General features: G+C 39.7%; 1 protein-coding gene across 1 annotated transcript in view; it reads left to right on the plus strand.

The window, feature by feature from the left end:
• The first annotated feature begins 11,481 nt into the window (after nucleotides 1-11,481).
• Nucleotides 11,482-27,441, plus strand: part of Best2 (bestrophin 2) — a 261,189-nt gene continuing 245,229 nt past the window's right edge. Inside the window, exon 1 of the mRNA XM_071590110.1 lies at nucleotides 11,482-12,414. Coding sequence (XP_071446211.1) covers nucleotides 12,344-12,414 — 71 coding nt within the window. The 5' untranslated portion in view covers nucleotides 11,482-12,343. The remainder of the gene's footprint in view (nucleotides 12,415-27,441) is intronic.

Below are 27,441 nucleotides of genomic sequence, written 5' to 3' on the forward strand. Positions count from 1 at the left end.
TAATCCCATTTTCAGGACATATATTCCCACCTTTTAATATACCCATCCATTGGTCCCTGTACTGGTTCTTACCAATGACTTCCTGGGTTTCTTTCCTTTTCAATCCAGTTAAAGCTTTAGTATTCCATTTCCTTGAAATCCTTCCGTCTTTCACCTTACTGAGTTGAATATTAAACTTGATGAGTACTGAAGTACAATCTGAATCCATAATTACCTTCAATATGTCCTGGGAAATGGATAATCATACATTCAATGAGATTGCATTTCTTCGATTCACTGAAATCAAATACCTCATCCCACACATCTAACTTCTTTAAACATGATAGGTTTACTATCATTTCAATACTTTCAATATCATCGACCCTTTTTCTTTTCAAATTGTTTTTGAATACTTTGATTTTTACGCATTTACCATATTTACTACTTCCACCTCAGACAGTAGAAGCTGTAAATATTATGGTTCTGACAGTGAAATGGTAGGTAGTGACAAAAGAAGAGTAGTATTTTTCATGTTTCCTTATTTAATTATTTACTGCTCATTGATTTTTTCAGTGGGAAATATTCAATTTGAGTTAATTAGTATTATATGGAGGAAATATCACTAAAAGTATATAGTTCAATTTTTCAAATATTTGAAAAACTTTGTATGTACTAGCAAAAAAATCTCAACTTCTCTCAGGAAAAACTTTTATATTAAATGGCTTCTTTATTATATGCAATACTAATTGTGGTTGTAAATAATCTACCAATTTAACTATGGTTACCAATGGTTATTATTCACAACTTTTCGTATATGTGGTTCTTAAAAAGAAAAATAGAAGCCTATGCCAAAAGCATATTACATTATTCAATGCCTTATGACCTCTACTATCCTCATGTTATCCAAAATATAACAAACTTTACTGGTGATATTTCCACCAGCCTCAGGCATTTTTCTCTCCTCCAGAAGTGGTCATTGATTACCTCCACTTTGAAAATGCATTTCTTGCTTTCCTTTTCCCCCATTACCTAACTTTTTGGAGACAAATTCTTCCGAAATGCTGCCAAAAGACCAAAAAATCATATTTGTACCCACATGTTTTCATTATATTCACTTAAAAAGGAACATATTAAGAATAGCAATTTTAAAACGTTTAGTTCAAGTTCAAAGTTTTTGAACAGATGTAATGGCATCAGATCAACTTGAGAAGGGATAGGGTGGGACCTATTAGTCGATAAAAGAAAAAGCTAAGTACAAAACAAATTTTATAGCTTCCACACCATTTGTTTTCATGATGAAAATAAAGAGTTTCTTTGGAAAAATAAGTTTTTGAAATCTATGAAAAAAACTCATTTATACATTCAGACTCCTTTCTGTGTTGACCTACAGTACTCCTAAGGGTTAATTTCAAGTGCTGAGGTTTTTCAGTGAGAGCACTAACAAAGCATGAGGAAAAAGGTTAAATGAAGAAAGATTTACACAGTGAAATGGAAAAATCAAAATGGAGTGCAGAGGCTTTCGGGTAATGGAAGATAAGTTTCTTTGGAAGTGGGATATAGGGAAATTCTGAAAACTAAATAATAATGAAATCCTATATTGTTATTGAGCAATTTCAGATGCTCTTTTGATATACCAGGGATGGCATTTGGGTTTTTTCAAAAGACAAGAAAAAAGGGAGAGAGACTGAAAGGAAAGAACAATCGCAAAACATTGCAGAACTCTTGGTAACTCTAAAAAAAATCAGGGCCAGTTCTGATACACCAGTCCCTGAATTAAAAATTCTCAGATGACTGGAGACTTTAGCTGAAAAATACATCTGTTGATATAATTCAGGATGTTCTGAAATATCAGGGTCAGTTTCCAAATTTCTGGACTATTAAGGTCCAGACTGAGGTCTGGACTAAAGTAGGATTTGGACACTTCAGGGCTTATAGGTGGTTTTTAAAGTTCGCGCAGCTTGTTGGCTACAATTAGCTGGGGAAATAGCTCATTCTCAGGAGTCGTCAATGAGTGTCCTGAAAACATTCATTCAATCGTGAAGCACTGCACATTTCCTACACTTCCTGAGCAAGGACTAGGTGATTCTATTCGACCTGTGTGAAAAGTTTCTGTTTTGAATGATCTCTATAAAAATATTTAACAAACCCGTTGAGATGATACACAGCCCATTAGATTACAAATTTAATGTCCTTTTTTTGCCCTTATTAGCGTCCTGAACACCTTTTCAAATGCTCCCTGTATTTTATCTGTAACTAAATTAGAAGTGGGAATCCGTTGTCTTCGGATATCAGAAATTAAAAAAATGGAATGCAATAGGTAACATTTTCTGCAAAAGGATAGGTAGAAGTTGAAAAATGAGGCAATCATGTTTTGGAGGTAAATTTAAAAAAGAAATTAGGCTCAGCAAATTTTTCAAATGAATTTGATGGTTGAGGCTCTACCAAAGACCCTCCTTATTATCATAAAAGCTGACTTTTCCATGCATAATCAAAAATATTAATGTAAAAAATGTTAGCATTTTATGATATATAAAAGGATGATGATGATGCTGCAAGTCGGTGAAACGCGTTGTACCTTATGATAAAAATCTGTGTAAAAGTACAGTCTTTTTAGTATGGATATTAAATACTTCCACGAAGGGAAGCCTGAAAGAGTAGAATAAACATAAACATAAAAAGGACAAAATAAACAGCATAAAATTTCGAGATGATTTTGTGAATCAATAAATCAACACAATCTGGAGTGTCGAGTAGTCCAAGCTGTTTTTAATTGACTCCAGATCTTTTCCTGGCCACGGCCTTCCTTGCTATCCGTCCGAACGACCATTTCCGCCAACATCTTCCGGTATTGAAATGGCGCGTAGAAAAGTAGCGGACTGTGATTCCGCCCGCAATTTATTGCGCAATAAAACATTTATTTTTTTATGTTCGCAAAATCCAAGGGAATATATCAAGTGATTCTGGTGAAAATTTAACTGCGCAGTGTTCCGATTTACCGTTCAGGTGCTTCGGATTTCGTGAACAACAATAATAGCGTTTTTTTGGTTTTCCTCCGCTACCAAAAGCGGAGAAAATGGTAAAAATCTTAGGAATGGCTAGAATGAATGTAGGTTGGGAGCCGATTCAATCAACTAGATTCACGGATGATAGAGCTAGAGACAGCCAGTTATTGCTGAATCCATTACAGATTTATCTTTAGAGAGGTATGTTGAAAATAAAAATGATGAGAAAATCCTCACCATTACAGGTATTAATGAGAATTATAAGAATAAACACATTTTAAAGTTAAACACCACAATAGGAAGGCGTGACTCGGAGAAAGTAGAAGTAATTTATTTAGGCGAGGCTTTTAACTAGTGAAGTGAGGAGAGGAACATCAGTTGTAGGATTTTCATGCATGAAAAAGAATGGTGGAATTGAATGAATTGACTGAAAAACGCCCGAAAGAAGTACCGCGTCTCCTAGAGAGAAGATTGTTGGGAGAAATTCGTAAGTAAGAAAATTGATTAGAGGAAATTTTGCGAGCCAAACCCGCAGTGATCAACCCGAAGGTTGGTTTGATAGGTTAGTGTGAATCTCACCTTGTAATTCATTATTGTGAAATTTGCATATCAGGCTAGATGGCCAGTTCCTATTCCTCTGCTACCCGGGGTTTTTGCAGTAAGATCTGGTCACCCAAAAATCTCACGGCTTAGTTGATGCTGAGGATGGCCCTACACATTTAGGCCCTCTGGTCAGTTGAGCGCTCTACCCACTGCGTCGCCACGCTCCACCTTCAGAGGCATTGGGATATTAAAGGCTCTATTAGACGGGAGAATGTGGTGCAAACGAAATAGAGACAGGAAATTATTGGGTATGATGGATAGAATGAATGGAGATGGAAGTTTCGTGAATGTAAAAATGGTTTCGCGTTGTGAAAATGTTTATTTTTTTTTGTCAAATGGTTCTAAGCTTTCTGGAAGACCACACTTTATGTAATATTGTTTATGGTTCATCTAAAACCTCCTTTGGCTGGTGAACCTCTACTACTACTACTAATAATAATAAATGCATATTAATATATGGTCATACCTATTACGGAACACAAAAGTCTATATAAAGGAAAAAAATACGCTTTCGCAATTCAATTGCATGTTATTGAAATAAAAAGTTTTTTCCTGCGCCTTGATACCTGTATACTCATGCTGCTGAATACATTTGTTACTACTAATTTTCATTATGGTTGGTTTTTAAAATAGTAATCCCACAAGTATGGAGAAAGCGCTGCCATATCGGATATGCTGTGCTAACTCACGCCTCTTATTATTTAAAAAAAATCGTTCAATGATGTTCACATTCCCTCGGATGTCTGTCCTTATGTCTGTAATTTGTGAATATGACTTAACCGGCTGTCTGCATTCTTTCATTTATACCCATTGTCCTTCTGGTGTATCTCTTACTTTACGGAAATATGCTTTAACAATAATTAATTAGTGTTAGATGATAGAACCCTCGGATCTGAGTGAATGCCTCCCAATTATTTTAGACCCATGGCAATAGATTTTAATAAGTTCAACTGATGAAGGATGAATGGAGATGAATGAAAGGCATTTCTCTGCCGTTGGGTTCATCTTGATGAAGATGATCCAAAATCTCCCTAAGTTATGTATAAGACTGATGTGACGAAGATTATAAAACTTGCCCTTACCTACTTGCGCAGTTATCACCAGTTATCATTGGGATATCATCGCTGTAAGAATTATATTTTATTTTTTGTTAATGATTATTTTATTTATTCTCATTATTATCATTCCTGGGGTTTGATGGTCCAGAAGGAAGAGAGTTCGTAAACCAGTCGGAAGGTCCTGGTTTTAATTCGGGTGATTTTGGACTCCTACAATGTTTCACCCAAGCTTTATGTTCTTTCTTGCACCTCGGGAACGATAACTAGGTGTAGCTAGGCTACATGTGGGATAGCGAAATCTTTCCCTCTCCCTAACCTAATGGGTGAATCACGCAAACCGTTAGGCTTAGTGTTGGGCGAGCTAATCTCTCGCCTTTCAAACCAACCTGCGAGTTGATTGCTGTAGTTTGGTCATTATTGTTCCGTTTAGGGTGTTTCATTATCACTCATCGTGCAAGACGAGCATATGGGCTCGAATAATGACCGAATATCTAATCGGTTCATGCATAAAACCCGGCTCGTTGGAGGGTAATATATTTTGCCGAATGCAATCGCGAAAAGCTTCAAAATGTATTTTAGGTGCTCTACACCCAACGATGGAGCACACATTTGGACACGAGTAGATGGAGCCCAGGCACACTGCAACGCCAGAACCAATGAGAATCGAAGCGTTGAACCGGTCGAGGAGGACCTGATCGTTGGTGGCCCGCTACTCTGACTTGACGCCAGTGGACATTAACCTCTGGCGAATCTTAAAACACGATGTTTACACGTTTGAAATGCAAGCGTGAGATGAAAGCATTCTGAAAATTGAAGAAGCATCGGCGTTCTTCGACCCAACCGGATCTAATTTCCCTGTGTATGTAAGTCATTCAAGCAGATGCACCGAGGGTGAATTGCTACGTACGGAGATGGCCTTGAGCAATGATCCCCACAATAGGATGCTGGCTATAGCTAACTATGGCTCACCTAGTGACGTAAATTTCTATTTTGAAAATTTTTATGGTTTGGTTAATGATTTCACTTCTTCGAACTCTTTGCTTCTTTATATCAAGGTAAGATCTAATGTCAGAATGATTCAGTATTGAATGAATCTTATTGCTGGTGTCGTCATTAAATAAGACCCACTTTTTATGGTCGTGTTCAGTTGTTGATTCGACCAATAAAGTTAAATGATTAAAGAGATGTCATCATAGAACTACTTATAAATTTAAATTTGATATCTACGGAATTTACGTAAGTAGTAGAGAAATTGTACCAGCAAACGGATCTTTAAGAGAGACCTGGAAATGGATTTTTTTTAATGCGAAATGAATCTACAATTGCCGCAGTGATTTATATTCCGCAAATGAGTCGAATTTAAACCACCTTTCCACCAATCTGTCACTGAATACCGTAATTTTAAAGCCGAATAAAAATGTATGTGTTGAATTTTCATTGGAAATATAGATTTTACAAAGATTAGCGAGGAGCAAGAGAGAAAGAGAATTTTATCCTCCAAAAACGAATGAAAGACGGTATAAAGTCTTTCCAATAGATAAAAGCTTTAAATTCGTGAAATTATTTACTGCTCTCTCCCTCCGTTCAACGAGTATCGAGTAGGGCCGCCACTTCGGCTTGCGGATTGCTATTACTTAAGATGAGTTATATTTCATTACTGCACGAAGAATGTAATGTGCATGTATTGGCTTTAAGGCGTGACTGTTCTAATTATTTATTATAAGTGCATAGATTACACATAGCAATTACGAGAGAAATATTATTTGGAGTAACTTTTTTGAAAACGCAGTCTTCGAGAAATTGACTAGCACGTAGGCACCAACTATGCCCGAAGTGATTATTTGAACCTCGTTGTATAAACATGAACATTAGTAGTTCATTTTTACTGCTGAGGATATTACTCGCGTGATTGTGATAAATATTCTGCTCATATGTCTACCTGGTAAAGTACATTTTTATAAACACAAAGACAAATGCCAACTCAAATGTAGTAATTGATAAAGATCTTCGGGCACGTTATCGAATTGAAAAATTAAATCTTTTTAATATCTATGCGAAAACACCAAAGAGATGGAGAGGAAATTGGAGAATAATAGCTCATATTGGGCTTAGAGGATGAATTAATTTAGTCGATATTGGGAATCTATATGCGTTTCTTGGGGATTTCATTGAATACGTTATTACTGCTTCGACGTCAACGATGTTAATAAATACTAATTAAACGGAAGATTAAACTTTTTAAGCAACAAGCTGAAGAGCAAATAAAGCAAGCCTTTAAACTTTTGAAAACGGATTTTTATGTTATTTCGAAGGTCAAAATAAAAAATGCCAATTATGTGAATCATTTAGGTCTACTCTTAGTTCTATTTGAGAGTAATTGGAAAGGAAACAAGCTAAATATTAAATCTGCCATTATGTGAAGTGTTGAAGCCACCACGGAGGAGTGTAGGAGGGGCAGGTGGGACACGCTAGCATTTATTATGTTACGGTCAGTTAAATGTAATGTATTTGAAAATGGATGGAAAGATTGAGAAAAGGTTTTCCCAATTCAGTTGTTTGGATTCTTGGCCTTAGTTTTTAAGTGAACACAAGTTATACTCGTACGAATGAAGAGTCTGTTCTGGAGTCTGTTTATGTTACATAAATCGATAGACTAAACTGCAAATATACAGTTTTTATAAAGTAATCTTTCCATTGATCTTGCTCAATGTGTTTGCTCCTTCAGTCTCATTCTGTTTTTCTAGTAATCCCGTAGCAAATTAATCTTGCAATAATTATTTGCTAATCTGGTAGATAATCTGAATTTCATCCTGTTTTCCAAAGATCATGGTTTCTAATGGATCCTACGATATATTATTTTCGCCCATTCTAAATGTACCTCAACCAAGGCGCAGTCTCTGCTTCCCCATCCGCGCTACTCAACAGGCCCGGCTCCATGTGACTTTTACCTGTTCCTCAAACTAACAAACTTGCCCAAAGGAAAAACTTTTGCCGCCATTCCAGGGACAGAGAAAAATTCGACGGAGGAGCTTACAGGGTGCTTTCCGAAAGTAATGCAATTGAATTTCCCGCGCCGCTTCTATTGGTTGGAATTGGAATCAAACCACTGGAAGTAGGTGGAAGGGACTCTAAGATTAGCCTAAAAATCGGTCTCAGTGCTCTCCAAGCGGCAGGACATCAGTTATTTCAATCCTCAGCGCGCCGACCTCGTCACGAAAAAACTGGAATCGACGATCGAGAACGTTACGCGAATACGTTTCGTGCTTAACTGAAAATATCTATTGAGGAGACTAACAAAATGATTCGTGAGGCTTAAGGGGACTCTGCTCTGTCCTACATACAAGTTTCGAGGTGGTTAAGACCTTTAAGGAAGGCCGGGAAGAGGTTCCCGATGAACAACGCTCTGGGCGGCCGTCAACCAGCAAAACTAACAGCAGTGTGGCTCGTGTTCGACAATTGTTGGACTCAGACCGTCGATTGAGTATCAAGATGGTTGCCAATGACCTGAAGATTTAGCGATGAGGGAAGTGTGCGCTAAGCTCGGGCTCAAGGTGTTGTCAGACGACCAAAAGTCCAACCTGGTGGAAAATACAAGTGAACTTTGGCAACGTGTTAAAAATGAACCTGATTATTTGGACAGCGTCATCATTGATGATGAAACCTGCGTTTTTTAATACGACCCAGAAACAAAACGCAAAAGCTATGAGTGGCACCCTGACCAGTCCCCCAAGCCCAAAAAGGCAAGAATGAGCAAATCAAAAGTGAAAATAATGCTCATTGTCTTTTTCGAAAGTAGAGAAGTGGTTCCTAAGGAGTTTGTTCCTCAAGGACAGACAGGTAATGCTGCCTACTACGTGGATGTGCTGGAAAGACTCCGAAAAAGGGGCATCAGGACGAGAAAAGACATCTCCGCTACCTGGCAACTCCATCACGACAACGCGCTACAAGTCCGCGAGTTCCTGGCCAAACACCGGGTGCCAACGCTGCCCCATCCCCCTATAGTCCTGACGTCGCCCCAACAGGCTTCTTTTTGTTCCCTCGGATTAGGACAGCCCTGAAAGGAACCCGTTTTTCGTCCATAGAAGAGATATAATCAGCTCAAACGAAGACCTTGCGAGAGGTCTCCGAAGACGCCTTCGAGGGCGCGTGCCGGTCATGGCAGAGTCGCTGGAAAACTATGTAGAAGCCCAAGTGCAGTACTTTGAAGAATTTGAAGTGTTTTTGGGAATCTGTTCAATATATTACTTTTAAAAAATTGCATTACCTTCGGGGCGCACCCTGAATGAGAATTTCCGAAGAACCGTTCCAGAAATGCTTAAAAAAGTGGAAACACCGTTGGGATAAGTGTATACGTTTGGGTGGAGATTGCTTTGAAGGGGAAACCCTGACCAATAATTTGTCAGTGAAGTATTTCTTTTGCAATAAATGAAGTGCGGGAACTTTTTGAACATCACTCTTACAGCTACACTTAGGTTAGCTGAGTATATAGTAATTTTAATTGGTAACCAAACAAACACCAGCGAAATTAGGAAAAAATGAATTACTAGTCACCTGAAAGCTTTTAAACTCATATTCTTGTTGCTTCGAACAATTGGACACGGTGGAGTGGTTCAACGCACAATTACTAGGACTAAGGAGCTCTGGATGACTTTAATGAATTTGTATTCGATGGTTTCTGGCTCAACATTGTGGAAGCTGATGTTCATTAAATGAAGAGCACAATATATTTTTCCACTGTTCTTCATTTTGGTAATAATAGTTTCAACGCTTAGGCGTCATCATCAGGTACAAATTAGTCAGTTTTCGGTCCATTTATATACCTATTCTTGTGAGGGAAGGGATTGGTGAGAGAAGAGGAAGGTGGGGGAAGTAGAGGGGGGAGGGGGAAAGAGGAGGGGTTTTGATCGGCGTTGATGGGAATGAGGAGAGGGATGTTAAGCGTCAGGAAAGGCAATTAGCGATAGGCGATGTCACCCCGCGCAATGTCACTTCGCCAAGCATCTTTGGGAAGAAAATCATGGGAGCGATTTCAACCCGGAACTTATACAACAAATAGACAAAGGACGGCGGATGGACAAGTGGGAAGAACTGGAAATCAGAAGAATTTGAGAAAGTGTCATTTGGTCAACGAATTGTTGTTTGAACACCTCTCCCAAATTCTGGAAGCATCCCTTTCTCTCACGGAAAGACCTAACTACCCCCCCCCCACTGTGAACCCCACTAATCGCCTTTCCTGACGCTTAACATCCCTTTCCTCCTTCCCACCAACATCGATCACAGCCCCCCTCTTCTTCCCCCCCTCGACTACCCCCCTCTCATCCACACCTTCCCCCACAAGAATGGTATATAAATGGACCGCACCTTGACTATTTTGTATCTGATGATGACGCCTAAGCGTTGAAACTAGTGGTGCAAAAATAAAGAACAATAGAAAAATAGATTGTTTTCTTCATTTAATGTTAATGAATTTATTAGCAATGTTCTAGATCCAGTATTTCATTACCGCCGCTTACCAAGTAGTGTCCGCCAATATTATGCAGAAAGAAAGTTCTTAAGGCAGCATCAAATTTTCATTGTGATGTGTATCTCATTGTGGTTTGAACACCATTGATTATCAATGTAGCGATCCGTTAACAACATAGAAACACTGCGAGCGTGCATTTGGATGGAGAGTAATAGATTGTGAATGGCATCAATCATGAAATAGTGCTTGTGAGGTGAGGAAAGAGAAAAGAAATAAAATGTATGCAGAAGCTGTCGAACCAAATATGTCAGACTAATGGGTAAAAGGGAGAAAAAAATGAAAAAAAAATATTGTTTATGGAGTGAAAATATGGTTAACGATACCCTAACTCTTTGTGAAGAAACTTCTTCCTCTAAATCCTATCATTGTCTCGTAATAGACTGCTTTGATAATGGATTTCCTCATTCCACATATGCGTCGGGCAAATGGCGAATAAGGTGTCCTGAATGATCCAAAACATTTTCGGGTTCTTTATTCAGACGCTTACTCTTACGCGCTCAATATTTGTCGCTGGGTTTTCCCATTTAATTATTAAAATGAGTTGTGGGCGTTGGCTGGATTTGAAGGAAGAGAGCACTCATTGACGCAGAGAATGGTTATTAAATAGTGGAAATATATGATTTATTTCCAATTATATTTTTCATAGCTTTATATTTGGTGTGTTTTGGAAACTGGCTTAAAATAAAATGATGCTTTATAAAATCTCATGCATCTGGAAAAATTCTAATAGGACTGTATCTATTTTTTGTCCGAAGTATGAGCTAAGTTATATCATACTTTCATTATCGGACAGTATTGATAATTTATTGATTAATTCATGGAGTATGGTAACAATATATGTAAAGCCTCGTTTTCATATTCCATTTTGAAATTTGTAAGTAATTAGTCAACGGAGCGCGCCGCATTTTTCTATATTCCATAAGCGCATTTAAGCAATTGGTGATCTATTAAAAATTTCTGCTGAAAAATTTGGTTGAGCTCTCCATTCGACAATTTCTGGCACCTGTGGGGTGAACCGTAATTGGCGAGCGCATGGAGGAAAAACATCGAAGCAATGGATGGAAATTAAATACAGTTAAAATCGTCCCAATCTTATTGCCCAACATAACGACGAAATTTGCCGAGAAACACCGCCAATTTCTCCGGTTGCAGCCGTTGATATCTCCGCCTGCCTCCGCCCCGGTAGGCCGCGCTGCCGATGCACGACCTCCTCCCCCTCTTCCCAACCCTACCTGCTCCACCTGGCGACATCTCTCTTCCCCTCTCTTCACCTTCAGACCGGCCCACTTGGCAGAACGCGCTGAGGCATCGAGAAGCACGGTTGTGTGCACGGGGCGGTCGGCAAGCTACGGAATCTCTCCCTCCGACAGTGAACATTCGTGCCCCGCGACAAAAGCACATTCCACGCGAACGTTGTCATTCGTTGGCCGCGTTCCTCACTCGCAGCAGTGATCATTTGCTATATTATTTTTGCGGGCCGAAATAACAAGCGAGTATAACAGTATTTTTCTGGGGTTATAAACATTATCAAATCTCACATAATTAATTTCCGTCCACTATAATGTAGTGTCGCGGGTATTGGTGGAATTATTGCCTCATATAGTTTGACCGTACAAGGGGGAAGTTTCCCAAGCACTCATACTAGGCTCGGCTCGACAGTCATCCCTGCCGTGCATCACTTAATTGTTTTATTCTGCATACTCAGAGTAATTCGAATTCTGGTGGACCTCGCGGTTATTCTAGTCTTTTGTTTGTTTTATTTGGATACGGTGTGCACTGTTACTATACCAGTGTTCGATAAACCTTCCAGATTTGGAGCAAGTAAGAGATTTGTGAAGTGCTGTGCCCTAACGAAGTATCTCCACATTAACTCCTTTCGTCCTTCCGGCCGTTATTTCGGTGAGAAACAGGTGACGGGAGGAGTCCCTTTATTGTATTACGGGTCCTGAAGAGTGTCAAAGCAGCTTCTTTAGTCTGTCATCGAAGTCGTTCTTCACCTATTCAAGTCCTACGAGTTTTCCCATTGCTATTATCGAAGCATTTGAGTGTGCCAGTGCTCAGCAGTCAGAAATAGGTGGTTGAAAGTTGTGCCACCAAAAGAAAACGGGTGATCATTTTAGTTGATTTGTGGACATCAGCCAAAGGGTGTGCGCCTGACAGTAAATTGACTGGTGAAGATGACCGTAACTTATTCGGGAGAAGTTGCCAACGGCAGCAGTTTCGGGTGCTTCTGGAGGATCCTTGGAAAGTGAGTAAAACTATAAAATCTTTTATGACTCTAAAATTGAAAACATCGAATTTAGAGGAAAGTGCACCGTCCTAACTAATGTTTACTGAAAAATAAATGCTTTAAAATCACAAGCATCGCCCTTATTCTGTAGTTCTTTACCGATTGTCTATAGTTGGATCCTCGGACCCCAAGAGAAGTACTTCTTCATCTCCAATCGAACATTAATATTTGAATTCGAGATCTTGAAGGGTATTCAGAGGTATTAGCGCCTTACTGAAAGAAGTATACGATGCAAGGAACAATGTGGTATTTGTGAAACTATTTTTTATTTGCTTCGCCTAATTAAAACTATTAGAAATATTCGTAAACCTAAGTCTGCCTACCATAGACAGGAAAATGGCCTTAGCCTTATATTCATTTTATTTTTTATTCAACTCTCTTTGTACGGATTGCGAGAAAAATCACCGGTTAATGCTGGCAGGTGTCAGAACTCACTCGGATGAAGGCAGGTCAATTTTCCAGCTGACCTCAAGGCCAAGTCGTTTGAACGCCTTTCGTGAGTGAAGCGCCAGCGCTTAAAATTCTCTGGATTTTGAACTCTTTAGCTTCCCGCGCGAGTTTTCGTGATGCCGTTTATATTGCATAGTTCGTATAACGAAAACAAATTTTTCCATATTAGTGCACAAGATTTGACGGTGACTGAACTGGGGAGAAAGCTGTTATTCTGATATTCTTATTATATAGTTAAACCAATAATTAGATCTGAATAGTAATATATTCAAGGTGTCCCGCTGGGGACCAGGTTTTAGGTAGTGATCGCTGCGGCAAAGGATTTACGAAATCGTTACGTAGTTGCCCGCGAAATCTCCAGGTAAAAGGATTGAAAATCTGCGCGAACGACTGCCTGGGGTCAATTGGAAGTAAGAGGGAGAGGCCTTCAAAGTTATGCCAACTTGATCAATGGCATTCCAGAAGGTGGGAAGGGGAGTAACTACTTGCTTTCAAAGCCTTAGGAAATACTTTCTTAGTGTTTGTAAAAATGAATGTCGAAATTTCAGCATAATATGTATATGATTTTGGAGCTCAACATGGGATTGAGTGGACCCAAGGTGACCTTGGTGAAGATACTTGACCGTTTGTAATGGTTATTTATGGCACAATAATTTTATATAGTGTGTTGTTCGTATATTATTATTGATTTCAAACTTTGGGGCATCTGAATTTTGCTTTTACCTTTCTTTTCAACTGTAGAATTAAAGATTGATAGCAGTTGATGAGGAAGGGGTTTTTGGAATTCCAGTTAATTCTTTCGCCTTGACAATAGCTATTCGATATCCCTCGTTTTATTAATTGCTGAAATAATAATTAAACCTCACGGAGGCACGCATATTGTTTCTTTTAAGTGTGTTCTGTGGCCGTGAAAGTTAATTGCATTCACCATTCCCAGCATGCGTTGCTACCGACGAGATCGCGGCAGGGGTGATGCATGCCCGCGCGAGCATGAGATAAAACACATTTCTTCCCTTTTTGATTCCTGTTCATATATCAACATTCTATCTCGTCATAAACGTCCGAGGGTTCATATGGGACAGTTGGCAGGCAATCAGAATAGATGAAGTATTTTGGACGATTAGTTAGCGGTGATTTACCACTCCTTTTTGTCGATTTTTTCATCATACGGCGATTATCGGGTACTTGTTTGTTTGTGTTTAACTATCTTTCATTCTAAGACTCTACCCTAAGATGTGTGTTTTTCATAATTTCCACCACTTTTCATTTTTACAAAAGATATCTGGCAGGAGTTCGTAGCTTGTCCGGAGTAGGTTAAGACGTGCTTACGCAAATACTATATTGACCTACGGTTCTTTAAATATTTCCGTGAAGGGTATCTGGTGGGCATATCACCGAGTCCATCTTAATAACGCAAACTAGGCAGCATACTGTCCAAACAAAAGCATAGACAATCGTTGGAGGGACAAAATTCAATTTATTTTTCTTTGTGTTTTGTCCTCTTTCGTTAGTATAAGAACTGCGACCAAAACGAATTTGATGATAGAAATATAAAATAATGATAGAAAAAGAAAGTAATTCATCCACGATTTTGAAATTCTCTTTAACCGCCAGGAAAGAATTAGTATTAGAACTTCTCGTAGCATGAAGACGTTCGAGAATTAGGAAGTTTACGACTTTTTCCACGCATGCTAACCAATTTTTCATGTGATGGATTTAACGTGATGAAAGGATTACGGAATATGAAAAAATGCTTGAAATAGCGGTTGTTTGATGATTTGTCGCCTTGAGAGGCACTCGAACTCAGATCTTGCGACTCGAGTGCCGGTCAAGGCGATAGTTTTTTCATGAAAGCTGTAGATACTGGTTATGCCATTTCCAATGCCGTAGGTGGGCGTCCGCCTTTGCAAGTTATTTTGGCCTTGATAAACTGACATAGGATTTTTTCCTATTGCGTTAGCATTTGCACAACTGCTAATACAAACGGCATCATTCGTGGTGCATCATCATGAAAGGTATATCAGAACTAACTTGCTCAATCGACAGCACACGAGCACATGATCAACTTATACTGTGTATTTGAAACGTATAATCCACGAATATTCCTCCAGGATTAACATATTTTATATTTTCTCGTGTCTATACTCCCATTGAGTTTACCAAGTCCCTCCCAATTTTATCAGGCAAACAGGAAGTGCTCAGAATGACGTTCGTCCATAGTTCGTCTATGGTGGCGTAAATCGCGTCCAAATATTGAGTAGACCATTGATATTGCTGCTCGAAAAACGGCTTATTTGTCTTGTCTTCAATCTTATTTGATTTTATTTTCCATGAGCGTCCACTGTTCAGGAAGGGCTATTTGAGCATTTTAACTAGCGAATTCGTGTTATTTGCTTCGTGACGCGCCTGGCAACAACACGACACGAATAATTTAGTGGTGTATACTCTTATTTTGGATTTCCCTATTCACTTCATCATTTATACTATAAATGCAAGTGAAATATGAATTATTTTTTCAAATTTTTCTATGTTAAAGTTGTGGTCAATTTGATGTTTTAAGCTGCATTAGAAAGGGGTCGTCGATTTTTGCGCGCGTGAAATGTTTGCGGCCCATGTCAAATGCATATTGATACATTGGCGTTTCTGTTGAAATTAGAGTGCAAAAAAATAATAGGAATCCTTATAATTTTGTATACATGTACATATCCTTGTATTCTATCCGAAAGTATCTTCGAGTGCAAAAACCAAAAGGTAGGCAATACAGACGGCATTTCATTTCAACCAGTTAGCCACCGAAGTTTTTAGTCGTGGCGATAATTATGTGTAGATTGATGTAGGGGAGAAATAACAGATTCGTCTCACGATTTGCCATTGGTCATTCACCAGGAAAAATTTCGTTTTTCCTTCGTATTACCTCATAGTCATATCTGAAGAGTCTAAGCTACCAGCTATATCTCCTTCGCATAACCGTTGGTGGTACAGGGTATAATTCAGTGAACGAATTCATTCATTTTCAGCAAATTCAGTCGCACTATGACTGAAAAATCTAAATCATGATTATGTAAATCTAAATTATGATTTAATCATGTACAAAATTGTATGGAATTAAGCCAAATTGTTAAGTTTTAGATAAAGAGAATCGATACGACATTATGTTCTACGCATGGCATAAGATAGGGGTGTCTGATCGCAGTTTGACTGTGACTTGTGTGGTACGTGGAAAACGCGAAATCTCAAACAGTAATCAGGCATCAGTGACTGGAAGGGTGTTTGAAAACCTGAAATCTCGTTCATCCTGGTATTTTATTGTGTCCATATACTTACGGGTACCTTCCTGAATTGAAGGGATTCCGTTTAAGTTTCTCTATTAATCTTGAAAACCACTTTCCAAAGCATTTAAACGGGAAAGAGCGGAATTTATCGCAAATATTTGCAATGCATGTGCTTCACCATTGCACCCGCTGAGGTTAACGAAACCGAGTAAATATACCAACGGTAACAACTAACGCGGCTCTGAAAGGAAACTACTAGATTATTCAACGCGTACAGCATCGTCGAGCAGGCAGCATTTGGCGGTGCGAACGCCCGCCTACCCTCACGTAGGACGTGATGCTGTCATGGAGTGGATTCACGTTTTCATCCCGGGGGTCGAATGCTGCAGTGGGTTAGATCTTCGTGATTCTTCTCATCACGAAGAGTTATTTAGGGCATAAATAATGCAGATTGATTTGGAGATTATGTTAAGGTAAGAATTTTGCTGCAATAACATGCCGTGTACCACGTAGAGATCACAAACTCTTCGGTTTCCGAAATACTTAACCTTTGCCCTTTACTGTTTTCTTCTTCAGTTCCACCCAGGTATAACCCACTTCGCGCAGTTTAAAGTTCATATTATCTTTATTTCCTCCCCCACGGTCTCTTGGAATTATTTTATCCAACTCTTCTCCTATTTCACGAATTACTAGCGGCTGTTCTCACACGAGTAGACTGGTTTGAAAAATATTGCTATCGCGATGATTTTTAGTTGCTGTGGAAATAATTGCCATCATTTAAATTATTTTCCATCAGTGACTAGCATTTAATTTAGATGATTGATGTGGAACACCATATTCTGTCAGTCACACCCTGACAGTGGCTTTCAGGATAATGTGTGGAGGTAAAAAGTTCTCCATGCATGCCTCAATTACCCAACTCCTCCCTGTCTTCTCCACCCACATTTTCTCTTTCCTCAAAACTCTCCTACCGATTTTGGGTTTCATTAACCACATTTAGCACTTTTTACTCCGCTTCTTCGAGCCTATTTCCTTCTCTATACACGCCGAAAAGGCAAATCTGGACGCCAAAATTAACGTTTTTATCATTGGCAGTTCACCCTGCTGAGGAAGACTTTCGGTATAGAAAAACTAACCATATCCATTATCGACCTTCCAATACATACAAGGCTAAAGGAGTACTTTTTACTCTAGTTATTTTCTTTACCTGCTTATTCTAGTTTCTCAAAGCATCTTATACTCCTATTTTCTTCACCCCCGTTCCCTGCTTACCGAACTATGTTCACCTTCACCTAACTACACAGACGCCAGCAACCAACCCGCAGTCGATGTATCCTCCCTACCTAATTTTTCTGACTTCCAATACGTTAAACTAATTCCTCTCTTCCTCCAACCTATCTGGCACTACGTTGTCTCTCTCATTTGTTTGAGATAATTTTAGTCTTCCCTTGTTCCGCACAATCTGTCGCTCGAGACGAGCCTGTTCACGGAGGCGGTGGTGAGAACGAGTTGCAAAGTGATACTGTTTTAGAACCTTGCTCGCTACCCGTGACTAGGCATGAATCTCGCAGCCACTTCCACCGCCACCGGGGGCACCCACCGGCCGTCCCTCCGCCTCGGGAGAGACCCCATCCCCCGTCCCTCCCCATCCCAGCCCTGAGCTCACCTTCCACCCTTTCACTCCCCCCTAAAGCAGCACCAGGCTGCTGCCGTGCCGCCCGCATCGCGTCTCTCCGAGCGCACGCAGTTCAAGGTGACCACAAGACGGCTGTAGTGGTTGCGTTTCCCTCCTTCACCCTCCCTCTCTCTCTCTCTCCCTCACCGTCCCCTCTCTCTCGTTCGCTCCTCATGAGCGAAAGGAAAGGCAGAGGGAAGGTGTGAGGAAGGGGATGAATAGGGTGGGGGAGGCTTCGGAAGTTTCGCCTCGGGGAGGTTTCGAACTCCTCAGAGTTTACGTCTGGGAGGATGAAGGAAGCGAGGATAGGCCGTGGGGGAGATGGAAGTGGGTTCTAGTCGGGAAGCGGAATTGGAAGAGAAAACTTATGTGGATATAAACAGGAGGAACACGTTATCTCGCGGTCCTTCCGTGAGTTTCCATCTCTCCGAACTGTGTGTCAGAAACATAAAAAAAATCAAGGAGAACAGGTTTAAGGGCTTAGGACTTGCTTAAAAGTTATTAGGAGTCATGTAAAGACTTGGTGAAATGTACCCAAACTTTTCACTGGCAATGGAAGAGTTTGATGAATTAATTAGCCCAGTCCAGAGGTAATTTACCGCATTTGAAGTATTTTTTTCTAACGTGAACATCAAAAGGCGGTTCTAGCTTAAGTTTTCTTTTTAACTTCTTCCAACTAAGATACAAGCAGTTGATAGCTGATATGTGAGACAAGGACATTCTTTCAAGGAAATTTTATTTGCTCGCAAAGGTGTTTTCACTCGGTAGAACACCGATGGCGCCTCCATTCTGGGTCCAATTACAGGTGGAAACACAAGTAATTAGGGGTATCAATCATTGAGGCATAGCATTTTTGGTGGTTCCATCTGTTTATCTTTGAGGTTGTTTTTTTTTAATCCTTGCCAAATTTCCATTCACCCGTAGCATCAGTGATGGCATATGGTATGTTTCCTCAAATTTTGCAAAGACCATTTTCTGGCGTCCTAATTATGTATTGACCGTCAACTAGCTGTTTCTTCCGGGTTCGACGTTTCCAAGTTTTTTTTGTCTCTAATTATGCGCGGTTAATTTCCAGGTGACTAACTGGTCGGGGGTTTTTGAGATTCGGGAGGAGGGCAGGAATGACTTTTGTGCGACACAGACAAGGAATTTTTGCCTCTGTCGCAAGGGAGGGATTTCGAAGCGTCCGGTGTTCTCCGTTGAGTCGCGGAGTAAATATTCGTGCCTGCGACCTCTCGCGCTCCCCCACCCTCTCCCACTCTTACCAAAGCGGGCGTCTGTCATGGCAACGGCAGCGGCTTGCGCATGGGGATGTGGGTTACGGGGCTAGTGGTCGCTAGCACCCGACCTCGGATACGGAAAGCTGCGGCGAAACGAAAATATCGCCTACGCACACGAACGCATTACCCCGTGCCGTGTTTCTGTCTCCCTTGCCGCCTTGCGGAACCTTTCTGTCTCTCCCAGGGAGTGCTTCGCTCCACCCGCCCCTCGAGGAGGGACATCCTTGGACGTGCCCACTTCGTTCGCTTCTACGGGGACACTTACGGTGCTTGTGCTCGTGTTTTCAGCTTTGCACTCTATCCCAGGGCGAAGGTCATGGGCGGGTACACTTTGGCGGGGGATAGAATGGTACCTTACCCCTACCACGACGATATCCGAACGCTCGGGAAATATAATCTTTGAAAGCTCGTTCCCTCATGTGTTCGGGGATGCTTAGTTTGCAGCTGATGTAAACAATTCATTAGTTTTATATTATGTAAATGAGTACGATTCCTTTGCCATTGGTATCACTCCTTTGAAAACATGCGAGCTAGGTCTCCAAGGATAAATGCGGTAATTATACTATAAAACCGATTGTTATAGCATAAGAATGTCTCTTTCCTCCTTTTCAATGAGCCATTTTTTTGTTTTACTCAACATTATTTTCAATTGATTTCTCTTTTCTATTGAGGTAAAAGATTGAGTTGAACAAGAGAGTGACAAATATATTACATCTACATCGTATGCGTCGTATCACTGCTAGTATGGAGTGTGGTAAGGAGTGATTCACACTTCGGACTTGTACGGTTTCTTTGGATATTTCTGAACGGTAAGGAGTTGATTGAGGATATATTTCATACGATGGATTTAACAAGTTATCAATAGCTTCGCGTGCATGGCACTATCGCTAGTTTTACTAACACTTAGCACTTGCGAGACGGCGACCGTTTTTTAGGGGCCATGAAAGGTACAATAAAAATTATATGAACATCTGGCACAATCTGGACTATCTAGTACCGCAAATTAACTCAATGTCGCCTATGATGAAAGCTATGTGATGAAGTCGTTTCATCATGGGAATGAATAATTTGTTTTCTAACGTTAAATGATCAATTTAGTGTGGCATCCGACGAGCCTAGGGCTAGTCCTTTTTTCCCCTCTTGATTTGTTCTTGTTGATCAAGGGTAGTTGCCCTTAAAAAATCATTTGCTAGGACGATGACTGACGGTAGAGTACATTGATTGGTAAGTGCGTATGAGGATGTGTTAGTTACGAAAGATTTGTGTGACGGAAAACCTCACACGCACTGCCGTGGCTGGTTACGACTCTGCTCTGTGCAAAAGTCGATTGGAATTGTTGTGTTCAGAAAAATTGCTTCCCCTTCGATCTGTCAATCACACTATTTCCTGCCTGTCTTTGACCGCACTTTCCGCAATAATAGGATTTTCTGCCACTTCTGCAACTTCCGCGCATCTCACTGTCATTGCTCGCTTTCTGCCCATGAACATTTTCATACGGCAGACCACTGGCACCTAAGGAGATATTCTGAAAACGCTCATCGTCCAAACATCAACACTTAGCTCAAGACATAACGACATGCTTTTTTGACAGCGTTTTGCGTTTGAAAAAAAGGGAGTTATGTTGTCGCACCCTGCATATGTCAATAACGACTTTATATCTGTGGGTCATCAATAAGAGCACGATTTCATAAGCAGAGGGTCTAACGATTATGATTTGTGCCACACATTGCGTGGTAGATTCCCCATTCATTTGCTGAAATAATTTGGTAGATGTTTAGGTCGAAAAAATATTTTAGAAGATACCTATGCCCCGAAATTTCCTGGGATATTTATAAACAGGATCATGATTGAGGATATCAGTGGTCAAACATTTTTGAATTAATTGGAACAAAAACAATTTCATATCTTCAAGCAACAGTTGTAGTTCACGATTGGTTTCGAAGAAAAATGTCATCACTATAATTGATACCCGAGGCTTTGGCAATAAAAATTAATGTAGCATCACTGCTTTGTGTTTCACTTCAGAACGGATCCGAGTAATGCCGGGGACGCCAGAATTTTGTTTTTACGGAGTTATAACATTTACTTTAATTTACCCCAGCTAAGTGCTGTATTATATGCTATAGTGATAAGAGAACTTAATATGGTTTAACTATGAATATATTGCGAATTTTAGAGGTTTTAAGTAGTTTATAAGCAAGGATTTCCAAAATTCACGTTAAAATTTTCAAAGAGACTCATCTCATAAGAGAATACGTAGAGATTGCGCCATAAATACTAAGCGAAGGGACAGATTAGTATATTAATAAGAACTAAAATTCAATGGTAAAGAATCAAGTTTGTGAACGATATAGAAGTGATATTGGGCCAAAGAGGGAGGGAATAATACAATGGATTTGGAAATGATTGAAAATATATGTATACATCATAGAAGGAAAGATTCTTTGGAAAATTTGAAGAGATTCTCTCAAAGGAGTTGATCGAGAGGAATTGCACAGACTTAGGTAAATCCGAAGTTCGCCATATTTTCGCAAGTTAAGTGCTACGCAAGTATTATTGGTGCATCAAGAATCATTCAGCTTAAAATAAAGTACCGTACTAAGGACTCTCTTAGAGACCTCAGAATTATGTAAAAGATTCATATGGTTGCTTAAGGTAATTCTCTCTACAAAGTTCCAAAAGCAGAAAGAATTATTCTGATGAAAATTTGGACTGACAACGGAAGCTACAATGTCCTTGAACATTCCGGAATCCCTGAATTTCCAAGATGCGCTAATTTTTGGAGCGTAAAAAACTTTCTACAAGGAAGGCCATCTGATATTTTTTGAACGTTTACTTCATAAATATAACTCTGCCGATCAAAACCTCTGGAAAGCTTTCTGAGTCAATGCGTGACATTGCAGAATCGCAGGAAGAAATAATTAAGCAGCCCCAGGCTCAAAGAAGCAGATAGAAGGAATCGTTTTTGCATTTTTCTCTCAATGCTGGGTCTCTTCGTGTTTAACAACCGAATGTACATATAACCTTAGATTATTCATATCCTAAGGTTCTCATTTATTCACAAACCAGCCTATTTTTATGTATCGCACAATAGAAACTCTAGAAATATTTGTTATACCTCCTGGAGATGGAAAGTTTTGTGGCAAGGTGTATGCCGGTGTAAATTTTTCCATAATGTGGTATTCTAAGGGATATTTACCTTAGTTTTTATGGTTCTTATCTCCTTTTCCTATATATCTGCGCCTCAGTGGAGAGCTGATTCTCCTATTTTTTTACGTGAATGTCTCATATATTTACCTTTGTTATATTTATAATTGATAGGGAGGCCATCAAAAATCCACCCATATCAGTTAAAAACGCCATTAACGTTTCACTATCATAAAAACTAAAGTACATTGTAATAGTAATATGCAAGCTACATTCACAGTTCTATATTTCACATTTGTGCGAGCGCACGTTTCCGCGAGCACGCGCAGGACTCTGCGTACGTTTTCGTGAAAACGCAATGCAATAATGTTCACCAGATCTGTTCTGGTGGTATCGCGATTACCACCAACTCATGTTTAGATAATTCCAATGGATACCGTCTGGGTATTTTAATGTAGCATGCGGTGTCGTGACCCTGTTTTCTCTACTAAAACCGTACACTGATTTTCTTGAATGGTGGTCGTAGGCATACTAATAAGAGCCATTACTGCTCCTGAAAACAAAGTCTATAATCATTACCGGATTCTTCGTGACCACAGCGAAAACAGTGTGTGATCACTCCAAATATTGGGATGCACGTACACGATTTTCCGTTCTCCTTCTGGCGAACATTTCTTGTTAAATTATACCAACGGTTTAATAATTAAATGCTAGTATCCTTGCACTGCCTACCAAACGCACTCGTGGGAGAACAGTGGAGTTCTACCCGAAAGCTGACGAAAATCAGTAATTTACCATATATATTTCTTTGTTAAATTAACTTTGTCAGCTATATTCCATCATATCATTAGGTACGAGCGCTTAATATTTCCTGCCACATTTCAAATTTTTTTGGCTTATATTTACTCATCTTATTTTGGCGTTTTAATAAAAATTGAGAGTAAATTATTTAACCCACTTGGTGTCCATGTGCTTTACTGTTTCCTCATTGTGAACCTTACGGGCAACTAATAAATGTACATTGCTTTTGGATCGGAGACGTCATGATCTCCCAAGCTGATTTTAGGTAACCTTCATGTTTCCTGTTTGGGTATCATCGCTCTGTTATCATTCTTGTTTCCTAATCATTGGAAAAGTACACCCCTCGAGCTTCTGTTTAAGAAAAACCCCTGATACTCTCTGCCAAGAACTCGTATACCGCATTTGTGTACATTTTTCCACCTTGGCCCCAATTTCGCACTTACGCAAGATACTTGTAAGTATTGGTTTGCACTTCATTTGTTGACGGCTTTCGTTGCGTTGTTCTGGAAATTAAGGTTATCCGGGAGTTTCGCTGTGCTGGGCCTCCATCTGCGACGTTTCGGAGGCATTGCTTCTCGGTGGCTTCCGTCTCTTTGTCAGATCTGAATCGAATATCTGTCCTTTGTGTGATTATTGTGAAATCTTGCAAATTCTGAAATCTGTCGGAGGGTTGAAATGTCAACTTTCAGTGGCATCTCCAAAATCACAACTTCATTGCTCCTGCCCCTAAATCCGAATTGTTATCGCGTGATTTGTGTAATTGGCAATTCTATGACTTTAAAACATTCGTACCTCATAATAATAAATCGACAGAGAGAAATTAATATTCCGCACGCTCACCTTCATTCATATATTTCCTTTGCCATCATTTTGAATTTTGCTAGGCTCGATCAGGGCACATTTCCCTGTGAATAATTTGATATTGTATACATTTTTCTATTGTCGTAACATATAAATGTATTAAATTTCAATTATAATTTTGGTTTTCGAAACAGCCCTTTATATCCATTCATTCCTAATTGTGATTCATAAATGATAGCTTGGTTCTTGCGTTGCATTCACTCTTTCTGCCTCGTTAACTTCCGAAGGCATGATTAGCTTCTTGTAATTTTGGATCCGTGAGGATACGGGACATTGAAGCACGTACGATTAATCAGTGCATGCATTCTAAAGACGCGAACATGAGCTCCGTGCATCCCAAGAATTATGAATTCTGCCGATTTCGGATCGACCTTGTCACGGTTCCTCCTTGAAGTCCACGGGCTCACGTCATTTCAGAAGTAGCAGAGTCGGCACATTCTCCTCGGTCGGGAATCGCTTGCACGTCTGAGAAGTGAACCAGTATTTCATAAGAATTACTGCGGAGCAGAAGCAACGTGAGGAAGTCATCGCAAAGTTCTCATTGGGAATTTTGTAATGCTCATCAACCAGTTTCATGCATTGAACCATGATGGTTCGGCTAATTAATGAATATTCTTTGTCCCTCGAAAGATAATATTCTTTTAGGAACGTTTAGGGGAACTTCATTGATGATTAATTTAGATTATTTTTATAATGTGGCTAAATTCTTGATAAGCCGTCTCGGACGATGTTACTTACGCCATTAGCAGTGAGATATGATTCATAAAATTAAATTAAATGAATGAAAAACTCCAATAGCCGTAAACAGTTGAGTTTATTGGAGTTTTTCATTCAATTAATACTACTAGCCGTAAGAGATCAATTCTATCAATATAGATATGATTCAGTTTGATTCATCGCTAGATGTTTGTGTGGATACATATTTCCAGGTTTCAAATCTCTCATCGCATTTATCTCGCTCTCAATAGGGTAACTCGGGAAAGGAAAAGTTCTTAGTCCAATATACCAGTAGCCACTTCCTTGTCGCATTGTGCTATGTCGTCGCATGTCTATGATGTCGCATGTGCTGTATATGTGAATACTCTATGCTATACACATTTTCTAATTTTCACAGAGGGTCACCGTGAAGCGAAAAGATAGCCTTAGATTTTGAGGAGAGAACACACTGATTATGATGTAATGTATGCAGACATGCATCTCATATACATCTACACAATACCCCGTAAGCCGCTGCAGGGGCGTGTGGCGGGGGGTATTAGGCCACCATCCGCTCGGCCTCCGTCCCTCCGATTATATTTCTCCTATTGTTTCAACGTTACTATTAGGGAAAGACTCACTTCTGCTTTCGTAACAATTTTTTATAGCTGTGACAACTCCTCCCATAATCCTGTTTTCTCTGCCCCTTCCGTAGATTTAAAGCCTTTAGGAAAAATTTCCTCGTCTGCAATGGCATGCGATAACCAGCTCTCGGTCCCTCTAATTATATCGGCTTCGGTACTTCTAATCATATGGTAAAATCGGCTATTTTGTTATCCAAACTTCACCAGTTGATTATCGCAACCAAGATAGCTCTATTTTTGAACAATGCAATTTAATTTCCCTTTCTGATGCTACTTACTCTAGGAGTTATATTTATTATGTGCAAAGACAAATCTTTCATTACATATGCCGTGATTCTTGTCGCAATTGTTTTGTGGATGACCCGTGTAAAGCTTATTAAGTAAATTCCTACTAATTGACCTACTCTCTAATCTACCAAACACGGTAAACTCTCCCCATATGTTCCTGAATCCTAGTCGCTACTTTCTGCGATGCCTCAACTGTAAAATGTACTCCCGAACGATTTAGAGGCTCCCGACCCGATGCAAGGACAAGCCGCAAGTCTATGAAATCCACTCCTATACCCCGACAAAAATTTCCCAATCTATTATTTATCCCTTCAATCCGTCTCCAAACCATACCACCACGGTCAAATTGCGGGACAAATGAGCAAATTCTCAACTTTGCAGGGACTTTAAACTCCGCCCCGACCCGCTTCACCTCCGAATTCAGTTTCTCGAAAGAACGCGGAATTTCCTCGGATCCACTGTGCGTGGCTTCGTTTGTCCCCACATGCGCTTAAGTTCTTAGCTTGGAGCACCCCCATCACGTGTAACCGTCTTCCCCGCCTACGTCAGCTGAGGAACTCCGCCCCCTGGTATGCACAACGAGGACAACGATCAAAAATCTTCCTCCCGTTGAACCCGGCGTCGTAAGGGAGGCATTACGAGTATACGGCGGACATAGGAACTGGATATCACAATAGATCGACCATGTGCAAATGTGCGAGAAAATTTACGTACATGTATATCCATATTTATGAACTCATAATGGTGCAATCATGGCCGCTACACTAACACCCCCCCCCCTCACACCGTTAGGGCTGTTTTCGGGGTGCTGTGCGGATGCAGATATCTCTTTTCCTTGGAACAGGCAGTAGTGCTTTGGCGGTTTTGTTTAACTAAAATTTGCCGGTGTTATTACTTATCTAACTCTCTTATTTCTGACGATATCCACAAATAAATTACCAATATGTAACTGCGAAATGACTAATACTATATAAATCCACTTATGAGTAGAATGGTTTGAGGCGTCACTTTGTGGAAGCGATTCATGTCGGAAAAGAAAATACTAAGTTATTCCACATATATTTTATGAAATACGACCTAGGTTTCGACTTACAAAGCTTACTTCACGCGATTATGACTTCGTAAGTCGAAACCTAGGTCGTGTATTATAAAATATATGTGGAATAACTAAGTATTTTCTTTTCCGAAATCCACTTATATTCAAGCCATCGAAAACACCCACACTTGGTGAAGCCTCTCAGTTTGTGGTGGCTATGATTCAACGAAAGTCATCCACTAGTAGTTTTCTGCCTATTATACTTTCCTAATCTGAACAATAGCATTTTAATACATATTCATTCTGCAGTTTACCTTTCAAATTTTAAACTATTTGTTTCGCCCAATGGGTTTATATGAGGCTTTTAATTGATAAATTGGTTATTCATATACTGTGGTAACATCTCTAGAAAAATGGTATATTTCAAATGCCCAATGCCTTAGATTTAAACAACTGATTTTGCTGCATCCGATCTAAATCTTAACCAAATCTACTCTCTATGGATGTTGTACACGATTAAAATATTCTAGCTGTACCAAAATATTTAAAAGTAACTTATGTTATATTCTCATCATGCTGTTATAATGAAACATTATCAATGTATATATCTGGTATCTATATCCTGCAAATAAAAAGAGGATCATTTAAATATTTGCTTGATTCCATAGTTAATGGTTCTCCCCATTAAGTGTTGCATAATAATCCAAACGGCATTGAGCAAAGTAGCTACGTACCCTAATTTTGAAAGGCATTCTGCAATACATACGTAAGTTCCGATCCCTTATTTTTTATGCTTCCAGCAAATTAATTGCGTATTTCGTCCTCTAGGATTGAT

The sequence above is a fragment of the Hetaerina americana genome, unplaced genomic scaffold (genome assembly GCF_022747635.1).
Source record: "Hetaerina americana unplaced genomic scaffold, ioHetAmer1.1.p SCAF_4, whole genome shotgun sequence".
Classification (NCBI taxonomy): Eukaryota; Metazoa; Arthropoda; class Insecta; order Odonata; family Calopterygidae; genus Hetaerina; species Hetaerina americana.